Source organism: Buteo buteo, chromosome 4 (genome assembly GCF_964188355.1).
Source record: "Buteo buteo chromosome 4, bButBut1.hap1.1, whole genome shotgun sequence".
Taxonomy (NCBI): domain Eukaryota; kingdom Metazoa; phylum Chordata; class Aves; order Accipitriformes; family Accipitridae; genus Buteo; species Buteo buteo.
In genome coordinates, this window is record NC_134174.1 from 44,439,298 (window position 1) to 44,462,976 (window position 23,679).

Below are 23,679 nucleotides of genomic sequence, written 5' to 3' on the forward strand. Positions count from 1 at the left end.
TATATAAAAGTCAACACATCAACAGACTACAGGAGAAGAAACACACGTTCATATAGCTCTTCACAAGCAATAGCTGCTGTCTTAATTTGAAATGTAGTTCTAAGTCATGCTTCCCTGTTGCTGTTTTGCTTCTAACAAAATATTTGTCATTGTACCTCTGCTAGTATCAGCCCCAACTAAGAATTTAGTTACCCTCTCTCTTTCGGGCTTTATAGTCTAACAGCCTGTTTTCAATAAAGAGTGATATAATAAGGTAATATACAATATTTCTTGTAGTACTTCCTCCTGGTGAAACTTATTCCAAGAAAACTGTTTAAATTTAATACTACAAAGTCAAGTTTTTTTTCTCCAACTGTAGCATTCTGCAATATTAAAAAGCTACCCAAAAGCAAGTACCCTTTACTACAGGACTTCAAAAGACCGGAGGTGAATGGGACTGCTAGATCACACAACTGAGAAAAACTTCCCAAATTGTAACAAGTATGCACAATGCTTATCTGTGCTATTTTTGACCACATTATAGCACCACCAAGAAACAACAGTGCTGTAATCAAGGCTGTGGCGTAAGTCGTCATTATGAACTCTGATACTAGAAGCTGGTACTTTCAAAGTTAGCACGCAGCCTGTGTATCTTCATCCTTGTCTCAGGACAAGGCCACAGTCCCTCACAACTGAAAGATACCACCGCATAAGCTACTATATTTTGGTCTGGTTTGTCTGAAGAAAGCATTAACTATCAGTTTACCTTAGTCACCCAATATATTCTAGGAAAGGTTACTAAAAGATGAAAGACTTTATTTTCATATATACTATTATGCAATAGTTAGTTTTAACACTGGGGCACACAGATGCATTTTTTTAAAGCTATTTCTCAATGACAGTATCTCAGATTTTTATACCCTATGAACATGATTAACTCTCAAAACATGAACCAGGTCACAACAGAAACCTGCTAGATAATTAACAGAAGTGGAGAGGGATTCTTCGAAACGTACTGGAGTTAAGATGTCAGCATTTCAGCAAACCAGAAGGGGCAGGGTGGGGAATCTATAAAAAAATTCTACTAGATACAAGAGAAGAGCAATTTCTTCAGTCTGAGAAACTATTTTAAACATTTATGCTAGAATGTATTCCACCTAAGTGTCAGCACTCTATTCAGACATGGAAGCCAGTTTGATTATTAGGGCAAAAATATATTGGGGGTAATCAAATATGAAGCCACCATCTTTTTCCATAATTTCAAAGATGTATCATTTGACTGCGGTATTTTTACAGCAGGGAAAACACTTCAGCTCCCAGGCTCCTGCAAAGATTTCTTCAGAATATCATATGCCCATCTTACTATAGTTTTATGTAACAAATAAAATTCATTCAACTTAAAAATAGATTAATTTCTAAATTCTATACTTCAAATGCTGATTTTTAATCAGCTTTGCCATTATAATCCTGACAATAAAATAGACTTTCTAGTTTTTGAACAATGTAGTTTCAACAGAAACAGCCCAACAATACTTGAAACTGTGTGGAAGATGGTCTAATCAGTACGTATGATTTGGGTTGAGGGTTGGGAGAAAACAAACACCCATTAAAACATTATACACATGATTAAAAAATGAAAATAAACCCCACACACTTTCAAGAATGAAGTAAAAGTTACACTTAAGCAGGTCAGGGAAGATGAACCTAAACTGTATCTCAGAAACACCTCCTCTAAGGCTCATTAGAGAGTGACCCTTAAACATAGTCCCTTAAAAAGCTTAGCCCTCTTCTCTTTACCTCTTACCCCAGAAAAGAGGTACTGTAATACCAAACACAGTTACTTCTAATCTATTTCTAAATCTGAGAGGACCATAATGCCTTAAGAAAGCAGCTCTCTAGAAGATCCTTTAAGTCCTCAATCCATTACTCTTACAGAAGAGAGTATATTACCCCCTTCCATACAACATAGTGTACAAGTATACCCCTTTATATATAGTTGCTATAACAGTACCTTATTCTAGTTACATTTTATCCATTGTATTTCCAAAGCAATAGAATTATTCTCAAAAACCCCCCACCTTTCAGATCCTTACAAAATTGAATTTTCTGGGACAAAACTATACTGATCTGAAGACCTGAAAGTCTATAAACACTGTCAAGCAATCCAGAAGTGTTTCTGCTTTCTGCAATCCAAATAATTTAAGCTTTACCGGGGGAATGCTCCAATTCCTTCTCCTGTCCCTTTCCAAAATCATTCTAGAAACTATTTTATTTAAATCTTGAACACAGTCTTTAACAAAAGCAACATAATTCTGCCTACTAATTTGTTTTCAAAAGGGTGGGAAAACAAGTTTACAAGCCAGTTTTAACATGATGGTGAACTATGACCTTCAAATATACCCCCCAATAGATGAGATGCATACTCTCAAGTGTAATCCAAAATATAGAAACAGATGTATTTATGAACTTCATAATCATCAGATTGCCTAAACCGTTTCTGAGGGAAGTCTCGTCGATACACTGGGAACTAGTTTTAAGTGAAATTTGCCACATGAGCTAATATCAAATCAAACTTCCAGGGGTGGGGGGTACACCACCACATCAAAACAAAACACAATCCTTAACAAAACTATTAATACAAAAAGCAGGCAGAACAAGAGTTACCTCCCTTTGCACCACTTCAAGAAAAGGAGAGGGAGAGAAGTAGGAAGGAGGAAAAAACAAATGGCTTTTTGCAATCTCTCCTTCTGACCTATTTTCAAAGTTTTAAATTATCAATAACCATGTGGTGACAACAAAGTTGGAAAATACAGTTTAGTCAAAATGCTGAAGACACTGTCTTATTGGATTGCCCTGATTACTAACACACTGAAGGTAGCATTAAATAATTCTTACAGTGGTCCAATGCTCAGTACCTGGAATAGGACTAAATATCCTTTAGCATAATCTTTGTATTCACTAAATCCAGAATTCAACAGTAGAGCAGCTGCTCAGTGCCTGGTCTGCAGAATTCAATGAACGACAAAAGGTTACCTTAATCCAATGAGATAATCAGCACACACTTACCCACTACCAAGAGTTTTCCAACCATCTGCAAGGCGGCAGAGCTAACTGCCTATAAAACAACTGGTAGCATGCTGACATGTCCTCACATCCCTCATGTCAATGAAAATTCATCTCTTAGCAACAGCTAAAAAGAAGCTGAACTTCCAGAAATATTTTAGATGCATCATGAGCCAACAATTTCTTCGTAAGTGATTTTGATTGCTACTGATCTCCAAACAGATGTCTACTCTAATTGGTAAAGTCTATTAAATACATACTTATAAAAAAAAAGAAAAAAGTCAAGTTGTCATGACTTAAGAAAGCAATAACAATGGGAGTCATTATAGCTGTGCACATAAAAGACAAAAAGCTAACCTTATTTAAAGCTGCTGGCCTCACAATGATATCAGTAACAATGAAGTAAACAAAATGCATGTGTTGTGGGGAGAGGAAAAAATCTGCTATTAAGGTTATTGTCAGAAATTTAAAAGGTAAAACACCAGTCTGCTAAAACTCAAGATAAATATTTTTGAGAGGAAAAGCAAAATAAGAGATTCAAGGGTAAAACCACTTTAGCTACTAAAACTATTCTAGGATTCACTCCCCTGCTACACAGGGGTGAGAAAATTACTTTTGTTCTCTTCTCCAATTAAGAACACCATGGTATTTATTTCTTAACTAAGTCAAAATACAAAATTTTAAGGCATCAAGCTTTACATGTAAATTCCATATAAAACTTCTAAGAAAATTAGAAATCCACTTGTTTTGGTGAAACTCACTTGTAATAGCAAAATATCAAGCTAGTTAGAATTTTACCACCAGACAGAGATAAGGAAAGGGAAAAAGCTTGTCCTCAGCTATATTAGTAACTCTTCTCTAGAAATCAAATCTTTCAGCAGTCTCTTCAAAATACATCCAAACACAATATTGAGAAAGAAACAATATAAATCATTAAGATTCAGTTTTACATTAGCAGATTATGGGCAGTTCTGTTTGGAACTACATACAGAAAATTAAATATGGCACGTTCACACAATGAAGCCTGAACATGCAGCTTTTTTTGGTTTGTTTTCTTAGGCAGAACAGAGCTGCCAGCTGTCAAAGTCATTTTCTCAAATAAAGTCAACTCCAGCAAGTTCATTAACATAAAAACAGATAGATCAGTTTTATTTCTAGACTAACTCTGAAAACTATCAGTACCTTTTCTGTAACAGGCTGAAAGTGCCCAATAAACATGTTGAAAATGTTACTTAAGAAAGCAGGATATCAGTGAGAAAGAAAGAGAGGTACCAAACAAAATTCTAGTACATCCCTCTCCCAGCATTAGTATCTTCTAGGAGACATAAAACAAAATCTGTCAATTCTGGGCTGAACAGCAGCTGCAATTATTTCCTTAAATTCACAGGCAGAATTGAGGTGCCAACTTGAATTCAGAGCAGTATAGAAAGTTGGCACACAGGGAAGATTCCTCCAGTGGTTTATTACTCAAAAAAAAAAAAAAAAAAAAAAAAAAGACTCCTATCATCCATCTCATGTTCAGATCTGAGAAGACTCCTGAAACTCTCTACTGAAAAGCTGAAAACATGCCTGCAAGATGAGCAGCTGCTCACTGTTTTTTAAACACAGTGCACAAATGCATGAAGGGAAAAAAACCTGCCCATCACCCACATAAATTCCAACTGGCAAAGCCCAAAGCACAAGGACTAGCTAAAGCCAGGGCTTCTTTTAATTTTATTTTTTTTTTAACAGCTGTTGCATTCCATGTTTGACTTATCACGAGAGAGTAGAGTTAAATGCATAGATGTTAAGAAGAGGAATTGCTTGACTCCAGTGGAAGCTGTCATCTCTACAAATGTCGTAGTTTAAAATTTGTTTTAAGAACATTTAGAACCATTAATAGACCTAAGTACCAATAATTTCCTTCAAGAGTATGGCAGACAAGCTTGTCAAGTAGCCCAGCAAGAGTAATTTTTTTAAAATGGACACATCGCTGGTTTCTAAGACAGTGTGAGCTCCAATACTTTTTCATGTAGTTAAACATGCATACACAAGCACAGTAACAGACCATTCTGTATGCACATAGCACATGCTGCTATCTAACTTGAGAGTCTATCTTCTGAGTGGTCTTCTCTAGTCATTTCTTGACTGATTTATCTATAATTTTTAGATGTTCAGAAAACATCTGTAACATCTGAATGGAAGCTTGCTTTGCTAAATCAGCAGAATGTGTGCCAAACATGTCAAAATAAATAGAAATTGTTTTTACTATACAATTTTCCAATATTAAAGCAGCATTAATATTTGTAAAACAGCATTAAGAAGTTTTCAGTGACATTCTGTTTTCACCACTGGATAAAGAGGGAAGGGAGGAGAGCTGGGCAGTTCAAGGCAGAGCAAGAATATTCATATACCATGTTTATGTATAACCCCACTGTTTATTACATAAACCTCCATGTGTATATTTATAAACTGACTGATAACCAAATGCTTACTTGCAGGAGTCAATACACTGTCCTCTTCCTCTACCACTAACATATTCTTGTTAACCTGACTCCTACAGCAGGTAGTGTTCAGAGGACAAAATAGAAAAAGCAGGAAATGAAAGGTGAGTATCTTTTAAATCTGAACACAACAGCCTTTATAAGCATAGAACTTGTTAACTAACTACTGTTAAGTTCAGTGATTATAATGGAGATTACTTTGGTCTTGAGAATTTTTTTAGGCTCAAACACTGCCTTTTTCATCACCCTTTAACTGTGCTTTTATTTTTGTAGAACCACTTTGCTAACTATTGCTCATTATCCACTAATCCTAAGCACTTTAGAGAATTCCACAGGACTTGCAAGTTGGGTGTTTTTTATATTGATCTGTAAAAAATCTGAAAGACAACAGTTCTACAAGCAGCACCAGATAAGGTATCCACACAACATAATGGTGAAACTTAAATGAAGCCTAGAAGGCTTCAGACCCAGCCTCCTGGATCTGGTATATAAAGCTAGAAGTTCAGCAACTCTAAGTTCTTACTTTTCCAGATTTCAGGGAGTCCCAAGAAAGCAGAAATCAGGATGTTCATTATTCTTAAAGCAACACACACAAAATACACTTATGAAAGAAACTTTAACAACAAAAAAGAATAATAAACACACTGTGAATTCTCCAGCAGTGGTTTTCCCAGGTGAAGCTTCTACCCCTCATTAAAACTTCTTTAGCTTACATTTTGGCTATTTGATGCAGCTGTCTGCAAATCTTCATCATCGTAGTCTTGCATAAAGAAACTACACTTTCTATTTAATTAGCCAATAGTTAGAAGAAACTGACAAACTTTCAATTCAAGTTGAAATAAAATTCTCTAGGCCAGGAGAGGCCTCTGGAGCCTGTACACCAACCTACCACTCAAGACCAGATCTAAATGTTCCCTCAGGTTGCTCAGGACCTTGACTACTCAATCTCTGACCACCTCTGAGGATGGAGATTCCACAGCCACTCTGAACCCCTGTTCCATGTCTCTCTATCCTCGCTATACAGGATTTTCTCCTTCACCTATCTGGCATTTCCCTTGTTGCAGCTAGTGTCAGTTACCTCTCATCCTTTTGCCATCTGTCATGGTTTAAATGCAGCCAGCAACTGAGTACCACGCAGCCACTCACTCACTTCCCCCCCACCCAGTGGGATGGAGGAGAGAATTGGGAAAAAAAGTAGAACTCGTGGGTTGAGATAAGAACAAGTTTAATAGGACAGAAAGTAAGAAAATAATAGTGATAATAGTAACAATAATGGAATAACAATAGTAATGATAAAAGAATTAGAATATACAAAACGAGTGATGCACAATGCAATTGCTCGCCACTTGCTGACTGATGCCCAGTTAGTTCCTGAGCAGCAGTCCCCCCAGGCAGTTTTCCCCACAGTTTATATACTGGGCATGACATCACATGGTGTGGAATACTCCTTTAGCCAGTTTGGGTCACCTGCCCTGGCTGTGTCCCTCCCAACTTCTGCCCCTCCAGCCTTCTCACTGGCTGGGCACGAGAAGCTGAAATATCCTTGACTTTAGTCTAAACACTACTCAGCAACAACTGGAAACATCAGTGTATTATCAACATTCTTCTCATACCAAATCCAAAACATAACATTATACCAGCTACTAGAAAGACAATTAACTCCATCCCAAACAAAACCAGGACACCATTTGAGAAACAGCACCTTTACTATAATCACCCAAAACATAGTGCTGAAAGAGGTGCTTTATCACAACAGTTCCACACAAGGACAAAAGAATTCTACACATCTATGATTTTATCTTGACTATACTCCTTTCAACTGTTACTTGTAACTACTTATTCATTAGTTAAGAATATGTGTACTCAATGTCTGAAATACAAGTGCCATTGACATTTGTCTCTTACTGAGCCAAATGCAAACAGTGCTAGTTAATGTTGCCATGGATACATGGAGATTACATAAAAATTAATTCCTAAAACTACAGTCAGTCATTTTCACCATTTTGGAAAAAACAGAGCTGTGAAATTGAAGCCAACTTCAAAACACCACTGGTGATGAAATTAAATGCTGGAGAGAATGTGGAAAATGTGTGGCAAACTTATCACAGCTTATGCTAGCCCCCACTTCTATTAAGGGCTCTTCCTAGATGAGGAAACATCAGCTATGCCTCCCAGACAACTTCGCTGAGATCATACACAGCTTTTCTCCTGTGCCAGAGTACTGCTTGTAATTAAAAACAAGTCTCAAGCCTACTCCACCTAGTACAGCATTAGCTGGTAACTGACAGGCTGTACCACTACAACCACAAGGGGAGATAGAAGGGGACTCTCTGCCCCTCTAGATCCAGAACACTTGAGAAAGCAGAAATTCCTGCACACGTGTATCTTACCACAGAGAAGAGACACAAGAGTTGACAATTTACAAGTCTGCAGTTTCCCTCCCCCAAGGACATCTTCCTTATGATCTTCCCTACAGCACAACCTGAAGTCACAGTAACCCACACAAACCTATAACTAAATGCAGCAGCCCTGGAGTTGCCTATGCAGACATCCCTTGAAGAGTTCACACCATTCATATTGTAAGAAGGATGCCTGTGACTGCAAATTTGAAACTTTGAGCTCTTCTGCAAAAACATGGAGAGGAAAAAAACTAAACCACAGAAAAATCTCAGTGACACCAGTTATAATTTCCCTCAATGAGGAGGGATATGAGCAGACAGGAAAAACCAACAATAACAAATACAGACAAGTGATTTTGCAACTGAAGAATATCATACTAGTTTAAAAGTTAGTTTGTCTCTTATCAGGTAACCACAAAGAACAGCAGTAGATCTGTCAGCTAAGTGGTACCTGATTTGATGTACGTCATCTACAAAATTCTACAGCCACAATCTGAGCCCTAATAGTGCTGTTCCAGTACGCAACAGCAACTCCCTCCATTTGGTTCCAGAAAGTCCTTGTGTCCTGACTTTAAACAGGCCCTGTTTAAACAATCATAGGAACTATCAGTCTGTCCTTATACCCAGGCAAATGTAGTCCTGAATACAGAGAAGAGAGTTGCCCTTTGAAAGAAGATGCATTAGCATCCATAAATGGATTCAAAGTTGTAAAGAAGACTTTTACACCAATTGAGCAATTCTTTTCTCACTGCTAGCTTGAAATTCTTTCAAGAGTGACAATCTTTTGCCATTTCCAACCACCAAGTTGGAAAGCTGTGGTTGATTAGCACTTGATCCACACCTGGGGATCTTCCTTGAGAAAAAAATAGTCTGTCAAAAAATAGCAGACAACCTCAACTGCAAGTTATCAAGGTTTTTCATCACCTGTTTTATAACAAAGTTCCTGTAACAACAAGAAACAACATGGAATTGTTACCACATTTCAAACGCCACAGAAAAAACACCCAAGAGTCAAGACTATCACTATTATTGAACATAGAAGAGGAAAGACACTTAAGATGGGTAAGGATACAGCACTGAGAAAATATGCAAGGTACTTCTCCTTGCAGCTAAGGCAGACTTTTGGTATTTCTATATTCCAGAAGGAATCGTGACAAAGGAGATATCCACGTACTGAGTAGTTAAAGAAAAATTAATCTTGGAAGAAAAATGCGAAGAGTAAAACCTCTACCTGTAGTTTAGGAATCAAATGCCACTCCCAGTTAAGACAGAAGAGTTCATAGAAAATAGCGTAGATGAACAAACACTAACAGAACTACTGGAACTACACAGGATTTCTTTAACTCATTGCTGTCTGTTTCAATACCAGGACTCACCACAGCACATCACACCAAGTAATTTTGAAGAGAGGCTACCAAGAGAATCAAATTTTAGCAAGCCTTAGGATTAAACAGCTTGCAATATAAGGTTTCAAATCACTCTTTGCAGTAAACAAGAACCATAAGCACATCATGCAGAACTATGTTCCAAAACATCCAACTTGGGGAAAAAAGGACAAGTAGGATCTTCTGTGATGGTTCTATAGGAAACTGCAAACAGATGACCTGTTTGCAGAAAATAAGTCAGGAGCAGACCAATCTAACTTCGGAAACAGCAGTTCTTAATTTCCTTCCCACCATCCAATTCAAGGAAACTTTCACAAGCATGCGTCTTGGTTTTATTCCAATGTGCTGAATTGTAAAATACAAAAAAGCCCAGAAGTCCACTATATCGATCTACAGTGGCATGAGCTGCTTCTCCATGATACGGGATGACAAGACTTCCAATTCAGTTTTAAATGCTCAAAAGATGAGGTAAGTCATACTTCAATTTCTGGTAAGCTCCAGTATCTCAAGTGGGAATAGGATCCATTTTTAAGTGTTCACTTGGCTTATGCACGGAGTTGGTACTTAGAGCATTCAAGACACTACAGGGAACAGCAGAGAAATGAGAGAGAGCAGCAGCACCTAGCAATCATCCCAGAACTTCAAGGACAAGAGCCACACACACCAAGACGCAGGCCACTCTTCCAAGAAATAAAGCTATCTTGTAAATTGACATAATGAGAAGCACAAACATAAGAGTTTGTGTTTGTCAAGTAACACTAACGTTCCTCAGTCTTTTGTCACTGTGAAGATGTTATGAGGGGAGAAACACAGGTTGTCTCTAAAAGCAGTAGTATTTTATAGATTGACAAAGTTCAAGCCTAGATTTCTTCTTTTTTTTCATACCACTGCCTACAGTCTCTTTAACTGTAGCACTGCAAACTTTCTCTTACAGAAACTTACCTATCACTGCATTTTGGTGCTCAGACTCACCTTCAAGAGCACAGACTCCACATAAAGCTGGCTCCAAAGTTAGGCATTATGAATATCCCCTTATGTGTAAATCAGTAAGATACATTGTGTAGCACTTCCTTTCTGCCTAACTTTTCTGTTTCTGCTCAGTGGAAAGTCTAGAGGCCAGAGGGAACAAGGTAGAGTAAGCAATGAAATCTCAGCCAACAGTCTCTTGTTGCCTACCCACAGGAAGGCAGGAAGCTGAAAAACTGAGCAGGGAGGAGCCTGGATGCCAAAAAAGCAATTCTCTATAGATTGGCCCTTTGCCTGAAAGACAGAAGGAGGAACACCCAGTGTCTGCACTGGCACAAGCTACATACCAGAAAACTGAAATTCAATCCATGCCAAGTTACACTATGAAAAGCTAAATGTATGTAGGCCAGTGAAAACAAAATTAGATAGGAGTTCAGAGTATGAAAAATTAATAAAACAAGTTTGGTTTTGCATGAAAGTCAGCTTAGAAAGACAAACTGAAAGTGAAAGGGGAATTAATAAAAATTTTCATGCCAAGAACCAAATGGAAACAACTATTAATACAGTTGCTCAGCTGTTGAAGAGAATGTTCAGGAGAACGAAGAAAATACCGTATGGACCAAGTCATGTCCATTTGCACTGCATCTTTCAAAGTATACTTTAAGTAGGAATTATTCTGAATATAGCAAAGCTGTAATCACTAAGATATACTACGCATTTCCCCAGCCCTCTGAAAATGTTACAATGGCCATTGCCTCTTCACCTTTTAAAGTTGGATTTATCCTTTTAAATCATGTTTAATAGTAAGTAAATAAAGCGCTGTCTACAGCCTACAAACATCTGCTTCTTCGGGTTTATAGCCACACAGCATTTGTGCTCAGGAGATGGCTAACTCCTAAGACCTAGTAGGTTTCATGCAGTTTCCAAACCACAGAACCCTCCTAGTGCTTGCCCAAGTGACAAGAAAAACAAGGACGGACACAGTGCACGTGTGTGGATGCGCACAAAAAACACCACCAGTACTGCCATTGACACCATTAAAGATAAATTAAACACCCATTTAAAGACTAATCATAACTTAAATACCACTTCACTGCTGCAGTTCCAGAAGTGTACTTTAATGCATCAAAGGCTTATCAAAAAGCTAGATATCACTCAACACGTTCAGGTTGATTTTCCTCTCTGTTCACATCCTTTACTTCTATGTTATCAGTTTTCACACTGCATTTTCTCATTAACATACTCATACAGACCTTTTCAGAAGATGCTGTGTGAGAGAAGGTGTGAAGGACAAGAGAAGACATCTATGCAAGATACTCTGAACATAAGGAAGAATACATAAGAGGAGTTAAATTGTTAAAACTAACTATGCACTGCAATATAGTGAAGTGCACAAGATCAAACCACTGAGCAACAAATTTCCTTCTTTTCCTGATTTCTTATGTGTGGGATTGTTTTTTTTTATTATTTGCAGGGAAGAAAAAAACATTGCAAGTCTTCATCCTAAAGGAGAGCACTGTTTTCAGTTTCCCTTCATTGTTAAGGCGGCTCCACCTCTGGCTGGAGGCTGGTCCTTTAGCACACCAATTTAAACACTTTAAAACAGGGATTTTTTGAAGTGCTTTGATTCAAGTTACCTGTCCACATCAAGCAAGCATCTATCTTAATGTAACCACCAGACTATTTAGGATAACTGGGATGTCCTTTTGAAATGTAATTTATACTACACATTACATGTTATATGATGTACAGCCTAGACATGGTATAGCTGATGACAGCTACTAACCTTCTAATGGAATCTGTCCTTCCTATGAGCCTTGTGCTTGCATCTCTTCATACAGAAGTGAAAAAGCAACCCTCCACACACACTAGGGAATAGAAAGGGGTGGAGGAAGAGAAAATTTAAACAGCTGCACTGCATACTTCCTCTTCCTGTAATTTAGAGTTGACATACATTTGCCCAAATCCAGAAGAATGAGGATAATAACACTTGAAAGAAACATACCATTGATACACAAATGCTTCCTTCCAGGCCTATGGAGAACAGGAGGAAACAGGGCAATATGAGCTACACTGCTGTAACCAACTGCAGCTATTTCTGCATCTAATGAAACAAGAGGACTAGATCTAGTTGCATTGGATCACCCAGTTAATATGAAGACAAAAAAAGCAGCTCTGTATCATCACCATCAAGAGGAAAATTTAGCACTTCCAGCTCCCTGTTCCATGTAAGTATTTCATGGCATGCAAAACACTCAACACACCCATAACATATTCAAAGCTCCACTTCTGCAAAACTAACTTCAGTGGCATTGCATTGCAATAGTATCTATCTTCTCAGTGCACTAGATACTCTGATGCCTGGGGGGGAGGGGGGGGCAGGGCAGGCAAGAGAGGAGAGTGGAGGGTGGAAAAGGAAAGAAACAAAAAACTAAAAAACCCCACACCAAAACAGAACAACCACAAAAAAAACCCACACCCCAAAACAAAACAGAAAAAAAAAAAACCAAACCACCACACACACAGAGGCAGTACTGTATCTCTTCTGATGACCTTTTACTCAGTCAGGAAGAAAGGTTCAGAGTCTGCATTTGGTACCATGAGTGTAAAAGTTCAGATTGCCAAAGAGAGCGCTGTGATGCACTTCTAATGCACTAAATCTTTGAACTGTTTCAATCCGATGAGATGTCAATTACATATTAAAAAAGTCAAAATTACTCAAACTTCCACAGTCATCTAAACAGATTTCTGCACATCCTCCTGTTCTTTGTTCTCCTCAAGGAGAGTCAACAGAAGAGATACTTGAACTTCACCTCTAGTATTTAAAAACAAAAACCCCCAAACAAACAGAAAGAGCCACCCAAACAAAAAAGCAGCTCTTGTGCTAGCTACCTAAACAGCCAAAGAAACACTGAAATACACCAATGTCTTCAAAGACTAGCCACTCCTAAGAGATGCCAGCTGGCTACATTTTACTGTCTAAAATTCCATGAATAATCTTGACATGCCCCATACCGCCACTTAAATACTCCTAATAAAAACAGCCTAACAGTTTTCCTGCAGTGTCATTCAGCTTATTCATTAATTACCATCAATTTCAAATGAACATGCAGTCATATCCCAATAATAGACAGCTACATACAGTTACTTTCTGAACTGTCCTTTAAGTGTATTTAAAGCCATACAGCCTGAAGACCAGCAAAAATCCCATATTTAAACCCAGTCTCTATATATTTGCCTAGTAACCTGTGCCACAACTAGTACAACTAAGCAGTGCACTACACCAATATACAGCTACCGATTCATGAACTTCACATCAAAACTATTTTTGTCAGGAGAAAGTGCATGCTGAACAGCTTTTAAACACGCAAGTCACACCGCTAATTTTGAGGCACCCAAATGAAAGCTTATTTCTTGCCAAAGCACTTGCTAGAGAACAGATTTGTTTGGCCAACTTCTAAAAGACAGATTTATCCTTATACTAGTATTTTAGTATGGCAGTAACGGCTTTTTCAGCACCATGACCCAACTAACATTCCTTGCAACGGATGCCAGTCTCAGTAGGTAGCCTAATAAGGGAGATTTTTGTTTCCACAGAATTCACATGAAGGATCATAGTATTAAACTCTTTTGGTCGTTCAGTACTCCAGCCATCAAATTTTTCATGCCACTAGAGTATCAGAATTACAGAAGAATCTCTGAAAGTACTTAAAAAACAGACAGCTTTATCTCTATAAGTAATTAAATCTTTATAGGGTATGGCTACAGCAGTAATTGCACAGTAAGCAACACTTCTGAATTTCCATTCTGATTATTGAGCATGAAGCTCCATGTATCCTTCAATTATCCAAGAAGTCCAATTTGACAGAAATACATAGATATCCACATAGAAATGCAATCATGTTTAACACGTATTTAAAGAAGCTCACAAAAATCAACCTGCAGCTACTGACATTTGTAGTGTCACCTCTGACTTCACTAAATATTTATAACACAAGCACTTTCTACTCTGCACCCTCCAGCACCTCACAATCAGCTGAAGGAAGAAGACAGTGAAAACCATCACGCAGTTTCTAGGAGACACTAATGGCACTTCTACAATGGCAAAGTTGTCTGGGTTATTCCATGCCAAAAAGAACCGCCACCAAACTTTACCACTGAGAAGTGGAGGGGAAAAAAACCACAAATGAAACAAACAAACAAAAAAAATCAAACCACCAAGTTACAAATATTCTAAGAAACCCAATTCAAGCAGTACAGGTAGCTTTTTCCCCCCCCGCCAAGTATGCTGAAAATTCAAAACACACTTCACCATACTAAATGAGGAATGATCAAAGAATACCTACAGACATGTCTTTGACATGATCCTTTCATAAGGAAAACACTAATTGACACCCCCTTCTCCCTCAAGGCTTAAACTCTGTGAATAATTAACCTGAAAAGAAGGCCCAAGTAAGAGCAAAACTAAACCCATGTAGGAAGTCCAACAAAACTGAAATAAGAGGATTCTGCAGTTTAGCTCAATTTGTTGCTCTGACACCTTTACTTATATTCCTAGAATATCTGTATTAACTACAGTTCCTATTAAGTTTAAAGTTCAGTATCTACATACAAATATCTTTAAAAATTATAATTTTAACAGTCTTAAAAGTCAAGAGTTCTACTGATAGTATTTCAGGTCGTGTTCAAACTATAAGAAAATCAGTACATTCAGGCACAAAATGAAGGTAAAAAGGCCACAATCAAACCACACTGCAGATTTCAGCAACACCAGTCTGCCAGGCAAGACAGAACAATTTCACACCTAGAAGAGAGCATACAGCTGTACTCTTCCCTGCTGCTCTGTTTATCTACTGAAAAATCCAAAGAGGAAACTATCCAATGCATGGATCTTTGACATGTGTCCTCACTTATACACATTTAAACAGGTAAATAAAGAACAAGAAGAATCATTATTTTTGCATTAGGAACAAGAAGAATCATTATTTTTGCATTAGGTAAGTAAACAAAGAACATGAATCATTTTTGCATTACTACATTTAATCTCATTTTTCAGACTTACCTGGTCTTTTTCATGGGGTAGAAGGCTGACAGGTGGAAGAGAAGCTGGGAAAGTACTGGAGTATTTTGGAGCTCCTTTGCTTTCCAAACTGCCATAATTCACTCTATACTGCGGTCCATCCTTCAGTAATCTCCCATTGTTTACAGCACGTTTGGCCCCCAGACGCAACCTCTGCTGAAAGGCGGGATTGTTGAAAATATTTGCTAGGTCATTTTGACTTCTCAAATACTTCTCTATGTTTTTCAGGGACGAGCCATTTGGTTCTTGAAGCCCTTCAATTGCTCTTCTCAAGAGTTTATTCCAATCCACATTACGAAGCTCAGTACAAGCTCCTCTAGATCCCTTAACAGATTTAGAAATAGTGCCAGGTTTAACAGATGAAAACCGTCCAGGATTATCTGGGTCCTTGTAGGATGCAAGGCCTTTGTTGGTAACTTTAAGAATAGAACCATCTTGAACACTAAGTTCCAACTGTTCTGAAACAGTCTTCTTATCTAATCCATGGGAAGCACAAACAGCATGACATATTCTCTCTTCAGAAGGCCTCTGCTTTTGCTTTTTAACTTTTTGTATAGCTTCAAGAATCCACTCCGTATAAAGAGGGTTAGCAAGTTTTACCATGGTTGACCAGTAATTGTTTCCAGCCAAGAGTTACCCATAGAGGTTCCTCCTTATCCTTTCAGCAGATCTTTCAGAGGTTGGTCACACCTCAAACACAAATCAAAGGATCCCACACACTGCTTGGATGCATCTCAAAAATAACCATCCTGAGGAGTCAGAAAAGGCAGGGAAGTATCTGCCGATTGAAACTTCTAGTTACTTTACTGTTATGGAAAGGTAGAAAGGATTCATTGGTAATGATACTGGTACATCCTTACAAGAAAGTTTGTTGCCACCTTTAAAAAGAAAAAAGAGACAGGAAGAGAATACAGTTAATGCTGAAGTAGTAAAGAGAAACAGAATGCATTCAGACATGCATTCATATTGTAGATGCTGCAGTATGCAAAAATCTTTGCAAGATTGTATGCAATGTTCACCAATTCCTACCCCACCCTAAACAAATCATCGTAAAATCCTTCCACTTCTTATAACATTCAGTGGATTTAGTTTTCCTAAATTCTATCACCCCAACACTTAACCTACTACTGACTTGGTGGACAATTTCCATTCAGCCAGTGATCTGAAAATATTCTCTAAAACAAACTGCCTAGAAATCATTTCTAGACCCACGGATATAAGAAAATTACTATCTGCGTGGATTATACATGCACAAAAGAAAAACAACCCAGAAAACCCACCACAAAACCAAAATATCTCCAACTGATGAAAGTCAAATTATTAACCACTGCCATTTCTTACAGTATACCGTTTATAAGTGCCATGCCATATGTTGATTATACAACTCAGAAAAATCAAAACCAAAATATCAGAACTGAGTTACTGGTATTACATCCTTCATTAATACCTAGGTACCATAAAATACAGCAAGGGATCACAAAGGCACTTCTCATTCTAAAGGTGTGCAGTAGAGAGGCATGTACTTTTGATACAAACTCTTAGGAACAGAAATGAAAGTGAAGTAACAGGAGGCATTTTCACATAAATACACTGTCAGCATGAAGACAAATAAAGAGGTCACATTGACAAAATATGTTTTGGTGACAGTTTAATGAACAATTTTCTTTACTTATTACAGAATATATCACTCTAATAGAAAATTCAGTGGCTACAACAACTCATACAAGAAACCTGAAAGAACATCTTGAATCAGGAGTTTATTCATCCTGCAGGACAATAAACTAAGACAGTAGTCACCTAACAAATAAATAAATATATTTGAGATATCAGTTTTTTCTGCCATGGAGTGTGAGGAAGAACTTTTGAAGACATAAAAAGAATTGTATAATCACTTCAAATTAAAGGAAAATAAATAAAAACCAAAAGAGGAAAATCTTCATTCTCAATAAACGGGTTGTCTTGTAGGGAAGAAGATTCACCGGTTTCACAGCAAAATCTAAAACCGAGTTAATCTGAAACTACATTTATAAAGCTATGGCAAGCAACCTATAACTAACAATAATATCTATGATTACACAAGTCTTGGATCTCATTTTTATTCATTTATTCAAGTCATCTTGCATTTCAATCATGTTTAAAACTTGAGCAACTTATGTATAGGAAAAACCTGAATTGATGCAGTAATCTAAATTATTTTCAACTTGTTAAAAAGATTTCTCTGCAACCATGAAGAGAAGTACAAAACCCACTTTCGGTCCCATACCTTCTCCTCCCTCTACCCCCTCAAAAATCTCTTTAAATATGAACTCCAGATCATGTTTCACACATTATTATACCTACACAACAGGATTAGTAACAAAAGAGCAGCTGGTCATTGGTGAATACAAATTTCTTCTATACCCAAATAGTAGAAATATTAACCAATTCATTCTATGACTTTGTCATTCTTTAGGTTTGATTGAAGCTTAAGAATTTTCAGATTTATAAATATGAAAGTTCAACTGACAGCCAGAATGAAGAGACACATTCCTGATACAAATGCAGGGCCTGAATGTTTAATTGGCTCTCATACTGAACCCTATTGATCTACATGGATTGGATCCTGTTTCTTGCTTCCAATCTGTATGCATGCAAGTTACACTTGATAACAGTTCTGTGTATTTCAAGTATTTGTAACAAAACAGTAACTTGTTCTATAAACACAAATTTTAATTTAATCCAGCTAGCCAGAGCCATTCTTTCCCCGATGGCATTATTCACTGTTTTCAGGTAATTCCAAAATAACACTGTAGCTGCAGAATGCAGACAAATACAGGGAAGAAAAAAGTTTCCATGGTATTATGAATCCTACAAATCCCCTCACAACTCTGACACTGAAAATACAATAATACAACAAAGCAGAACTCTATATATAGTGCAGGCTCACTCACATTGAGACTATTTTATACACCCTGCCTATCAATTTGGAAATTCTCTGTAGCAGCTACATATAAAGCTCCAGATTCCTAGAAAGCTACTTTTAAGTTTAAAAGTTATTTAGTTAGGCTGTTCTACTATGAATCTTCATGAAGATAGTCAGTACTTAATTAAATGCTGAACACTGCATTTGCTGAGTCAGATGTACTTGCCTCATTTTTAAACCTACTGCAGTACTGTTGTATTAAATTTCATACAAGCAACCACATCACTTGCATTAAATTCCAGAACATACAGTGCAGGGTCTGTCCCAAGTACCTGGACACTGATGAACATTTCAGTATAAATGCTATAACTTGTGGCTTACAGGAATTTTTATTGGCCAGTGACTGTGGCGAAAGGCAAGCATAAACCTGTATCTTCATGTAAACTCTGCTGCTTGGTACAGGAATTCCACAGCAGTATACATTCAGGACCGCATTTTTACTTATTTACTTAAAATTCCCTATGTGTAATACAACCTCCTGCATACTAGCACCTACTAAACCAACACTGGTTGAGTATATCAGCAGGATATATATATTCTACCATAAGCTAGAGTCTTGGTTATTCTAGAGTCTTGGTTATTCTGCCACTCTGACTGCATTTGTACTTGAAGCATAGCACCCTGACCTCCACAACTGATATGACAAGGTCTACCATCCATAAGATTCAGAATAACCTCTTAACAACAAACATTGCCAGCAATATAATTCAGCTCAGTGATCCTGGACCTGTAAGTTAAAGAGGTCCTTCATAAGTCAAGTTAAGAGAGATTGATCCAAGATTGGTAATACAGAGATACATACATACACATGCTGAGTGACTGGATAAACACCAAACAAGCTGCTTTAGAAACAAGCTTTCCAGATTCAACATAAGAGGATGCAGAGAAATTCAAAATGACATTCAGGTTGCTAAGTTTAGAACTTAATTTTACCAAAACCATAAAAAGGTGGTCATACTTCATTTAATATAAAAAGTACAATGCTTACCCAAACAGATTTTGAGGAAATACCAATTTTACAAGTGATTGTAAATTAGTAGCAGGCACTCATGTCTATTTATTAATTTTCCTCCCCTCATAATTAAATAACATTTAACCAAACCCTCAACAGTACCCGTCCAATCACAGATTTGATTTTCCAGACTGTTAAGTACACAGGACCACTTCCAAGTTTTATGGCAACTGTCATTAAGCTCTTTCTATGTCATATTCCAGCTTCTACGCTCTATGGTATCTTATTTATTTTGAAAATAAGAACATTTGAGAAAGTTTGATTGCACTGTACTACTGATCAAGTCTGTTAACAAGTCTGCTATAGAAGAGCTGCAGAACATAAGCATTCGGAGGGTTAAATACAGTACATTACCTTCGAAATGTGAAAAGCCATCTCTAGTCAAGGCTTGTCCCTTTACCTAAGGCACAAATTATCTGATAAATAGTAAGAAGTTGCAAAATTGCAGCTTGGGATTTAGAATGAATGCAAATATGTCCTTTGTAAAGCACACACCTATTGCACAGCTGATTCTAATTAAAGAAAGCACTGACTGAACATGTCAATCTTAGATGTCATCAGTAATCCTATAATAAGGTCTTTTTTAGACTGAACTAGTATCTGAAATTATTTGCAAGTGATCATATTGTGAAAACAAGCTGTGTAGTCAGAAAGAAAGAAAAAGAAAAAAAAAAATTAGCTCTGCTTCCCACCCCCTGAAACAAAAAGTTATTACACAAGTATCTGAAAGCATTTCACAAAATACTAAAGTGGTTTTTTTGAGAAATTCATGAAAAATTAGCTCTGGCTGTCTAAAATGCAAATGCAGTTAAACTTCCAAAAACTGAGATTAACACAGCTACCAAAAAAAGAAATAGGAAGGGCGGGAGGCAGGGGGGAAGATGACAACAACTTGTGCAACCTGCCGGTGACCTGTGAAGCACAATTTCATTCTGCTCCCTCCTACCTGCTCTGCACACACTCAGGAGAAGCAGCAGCAGGCCAGCTCTCTGCTGCAGCATCAGGGTCAGGTAAGGATTGCAGCAGAGGAGGAGGAAGAGAAGACTGCCATTGCATTCAGTAAGCTTTTTGCCATTTTTCCTTCCTCCAAGCCATTACTTAGAATTCTGCAGCTAATCAACTCTGTATTCCACCCCCAGCTCAATTAATGATGCAAAAGAGGCAAGATACTTGTTTCCCCATTGCAAAATACATATGCACCTACGAAAAGAGAGAGAGAGAAAGCAGATCCTGGCAAGGACTCCCAGCACACATGACACTCTTAAAATTACTCAGATCACGAAGCCAGCTATTGCATTATTCTTTATACAACAGTTTTCAATTTTAACAAGGAAGGGCAACGACGCTTGCACATGCTTTAAACAGACAGATGAGGAGACATTATAGTAACTTCAAAACTACACCAAAAGACTTAGGGGTGTGGGAAATAAGAGTGAATCAACCTGATGAAATGCTTGCACTCTGTTATACACCACAAGCTAGTTTAAGATCATATGCTAAAAAGCAGTTCACAACATGACAGCAGCAAGGACCACCAGAGGAAACAGCATCAGCACAACACAACAACAGCAAAATCACCCAAATTCACCCTTCCCACCCTCTTCCATGGAATTTCTTAGCACTTCAAAATACAGTACTACAGAACATCAGGGAGCATGGGAGGGTAATATTCACTGCTAACCTAGGAAGAGGGTTTCAGTGGAAACATTTCTTCTTGGGATAGAGATCCTCAACAGAAGGGGTTTCCGTTTGCTTTTTGTGGAGAGGATTATTTTCAATACTCAGTGACAGAATGCTAAAGGTAAGGTCTGGGCAAAAAACTACGGTGCGAACGTCGCTTCCGAAACGTGGCTTTAAAGGCTGGAATATTTCCCTCCCCAACTTACTTAAAATTTTTGCAGTATACCCAACCCAGGGAGATTTGCAACGCCTAGTGCCTAGTGCCAATGCATTGTTGTATTTGACAGGGGCCGAGCCGGGGCTGGCTTTTGAACCCTCCAAGCCTTCCTCCGGGATTTCTCATTTCAAAGGCTGAAACCCCAAGCCCGCAGGCGCTGCTCCCCGGGGCACGGCGACCCCACAGGAAAGAGCAGCCGGGAGAGGACGGCGACGGCGTGCACCTGCACCCACCCCACCGGGGCGACGGGCGGGCGGTACCGGGGGCAGCGGCCGCGCCGGCCCCCCCCGCCGCGCCCGCGGGAGGCAGGCTGAGAGGGGCCCCCCTCCCCGATACCACTCACCTCCGCGGGACCGGGGCCGCGGGGGGGAGGAGCCTCCTCCAGGCGCCGCAGCGGCTCCCCCTGCTGCCGGCTCTTCCCCTGCTCCCGCGGCCAGACTACGCCGAGGCGGCTGCCCCCGCTGCTGCGCTGCCCCCCTGCCGGCGGCCGCCGCGACTCCCCCTACCGCCGCGGCTCGGCTCGCCTCACCTACGCCGCCATTTTGTTTCGCCCTGTTGTACTTAACGTGAATCCGACATGACACTGATTACAGCCCAATGGAGTCTCATTAAAACCTTACCTACCCCCACGCACCGCCCACCGGCGCCCACCATTGGGCCGTCTTGCGCACGCCGCTCCACGCTCACAGGCCGCGGGCCCGTGTCCGTCAACGGCCCACCCCGGCCCTGTTCCGCCCAGCAACCAGCCTCTCTCTCCCATTGGAAGGCGGGGCATGTCAATCACGAAACACACCCCTTCCCTCCGCGCTCAACTCCGCCTAATGGTGAGAAAGGGCGGTGCTAGATGCTGCCATTGGCTGCCACCGCCGCCACACACCCGTATGGCCCGCCCACCTGCCCGCCACAGCCCGGCCCGCCTCATTCCCGAGCCTCGAGCGCTAGTGATTGGTCACCCGCCGCAAGCGGAGGCGAGAGTTCTCGCAAGCCCGCCTTCCGGTTGGCTACCACTGCCGTCCGTCTGGTCCCCCCGGCCTCGCTACCCTCCCCCACCCGCCGCCGCCCCACCCGCTCCTGAAGTTTGTTCGAAAGGGCGATCGCTAGCAAGAGACACCGGCGGCGGCCGCCTGAACCAGTTCGGCAGGGCGGGCGGGCGCGCGACACACGCTAATAAGCAGCCTTAAATACTGAGCGTCACGCGCGTGCCTCAGATCCTGCCACTCACCCGGGCGGGCGAGATGGAGCAGCATGCTCCCAGCACAACCCTCCCAAGGTGCCTGGCAGTGGCAGCCGCTTATCGCGCACACGCACGCACACACACACACACAGCCCGCACGGCGAAGGGAGGGGAGGGGGTGGGAACGGCGACAATGACTCCCAGCTCTACAGCCACATGCAGGTCCCTGCAAGTTTCGCCATGAGAAGCACAGGGACTTCTCTGTCACCCCGTCTGCGAAGGAACAATTGCCGCCTCAGAAGGACAGGGTGGGAGCATGCAACACAAAAACCTCAGCCATCCCTTGCCTCCCTCCGCCACTCCATTACCCCCCTCCCCACCCCATCCAACCCAGCCATCACCTCCTGCTGCTGCTCCTCCTCCCCTGCAAAACACAGAGCATTGCAATGCATTTACCAAGCACAAGTGTCTGCAAACACGTGCATCAGCCTCCAATGCAAAAGAAAAAAAAAAGTACCCAGCCTAGTGACAAGCCCCCTGCACTGAGAGAGGGGAGGGAAAGGGGGTTATTATGGCAAATTGCAGCCTGTCACCCAATGCAAAACAAAACCCATCGCATGCTCCCTATTATCCCCCACGTAAACTCCTGGGAATCTAACCTCCGATGCAGGTTTCCCCCCTTTGCTTGCAATGACCTCCTTTCTCTGCCTGTGTGTGTTTCTGCAGCAGCGGTTCCTGCGGAATGTGCTGCCCCTGAAACGCGATCGCGGCTCCTCTCTCTCTCTCGCTCGCTCGCTCTCTCCTTCTCTGTCTCTCGCTCGCTCGCTCTCTCTCCTGGCTGCAACCAGAGCCAGGAACACAACAACAACACAACCTCCCCCCACCCCCTTCCCCAAACACATACACACTGAAGAGACCCAGCCAGGAGAGCCAGACGAGCCGGGGAGGGGGTGGAGGGAATCCCCAGCCAGCGGATTGATTGCACCAGTTACCTTCTCTAAGCCCCTTCGCAAGAAGGGAAAAAAGAAGATGAATACAGAGAGAATACCTTGTCTCCCCTCCTCCTCCGCGGGGCTCCTCTTCTCACTCCAAAATACTAAGAGGTGGACGGGCAGATCAGACACAAGCGTTCGGCTCACGGCGGGGGAGGGGAACGGCACGAACAATTATCATTAATTTAGAAATTAAAACAGAAACCCACTCCAGACCTCCAGCCTTCCCGATGCCGAGCGGACGCAGATTGCGAGGACTGGTGCTAAGACACAGGACCTGATAACAG

General features: G+C 40.2%; 1 protein-coding gene across 1 annotated transcript in view; it reads right to left on the minus strand.

Moving 5' to 3' along the window:
- The window catches only part of KAT6B (lysine acetyltransferase 6B), a 114,922-nt gene extending 91,666 nt beyond the window's left edge, over positions 1-23,256 (minus strand). The window contains exons 1-2 of the mRNA XM_075026722.1: positions 23,060-23,256; positions 15,338-16,233 (exon numbers count right to left, since the gene is read on the minus strand). Of these exons, the coding sequence (XP_074882823.1) occupies positions 15,338-15,958 (621 nt within the window). The 5' untranslated portion in view covers positions 15,959-16,233; positions 23,060-23,256. The remainder of the gene's footprint in view (positions 1-15,337; positions 16,234-23,059) is intronic.
- Positions 23,257-23,679: the final 423 nt, after the last annotated feature.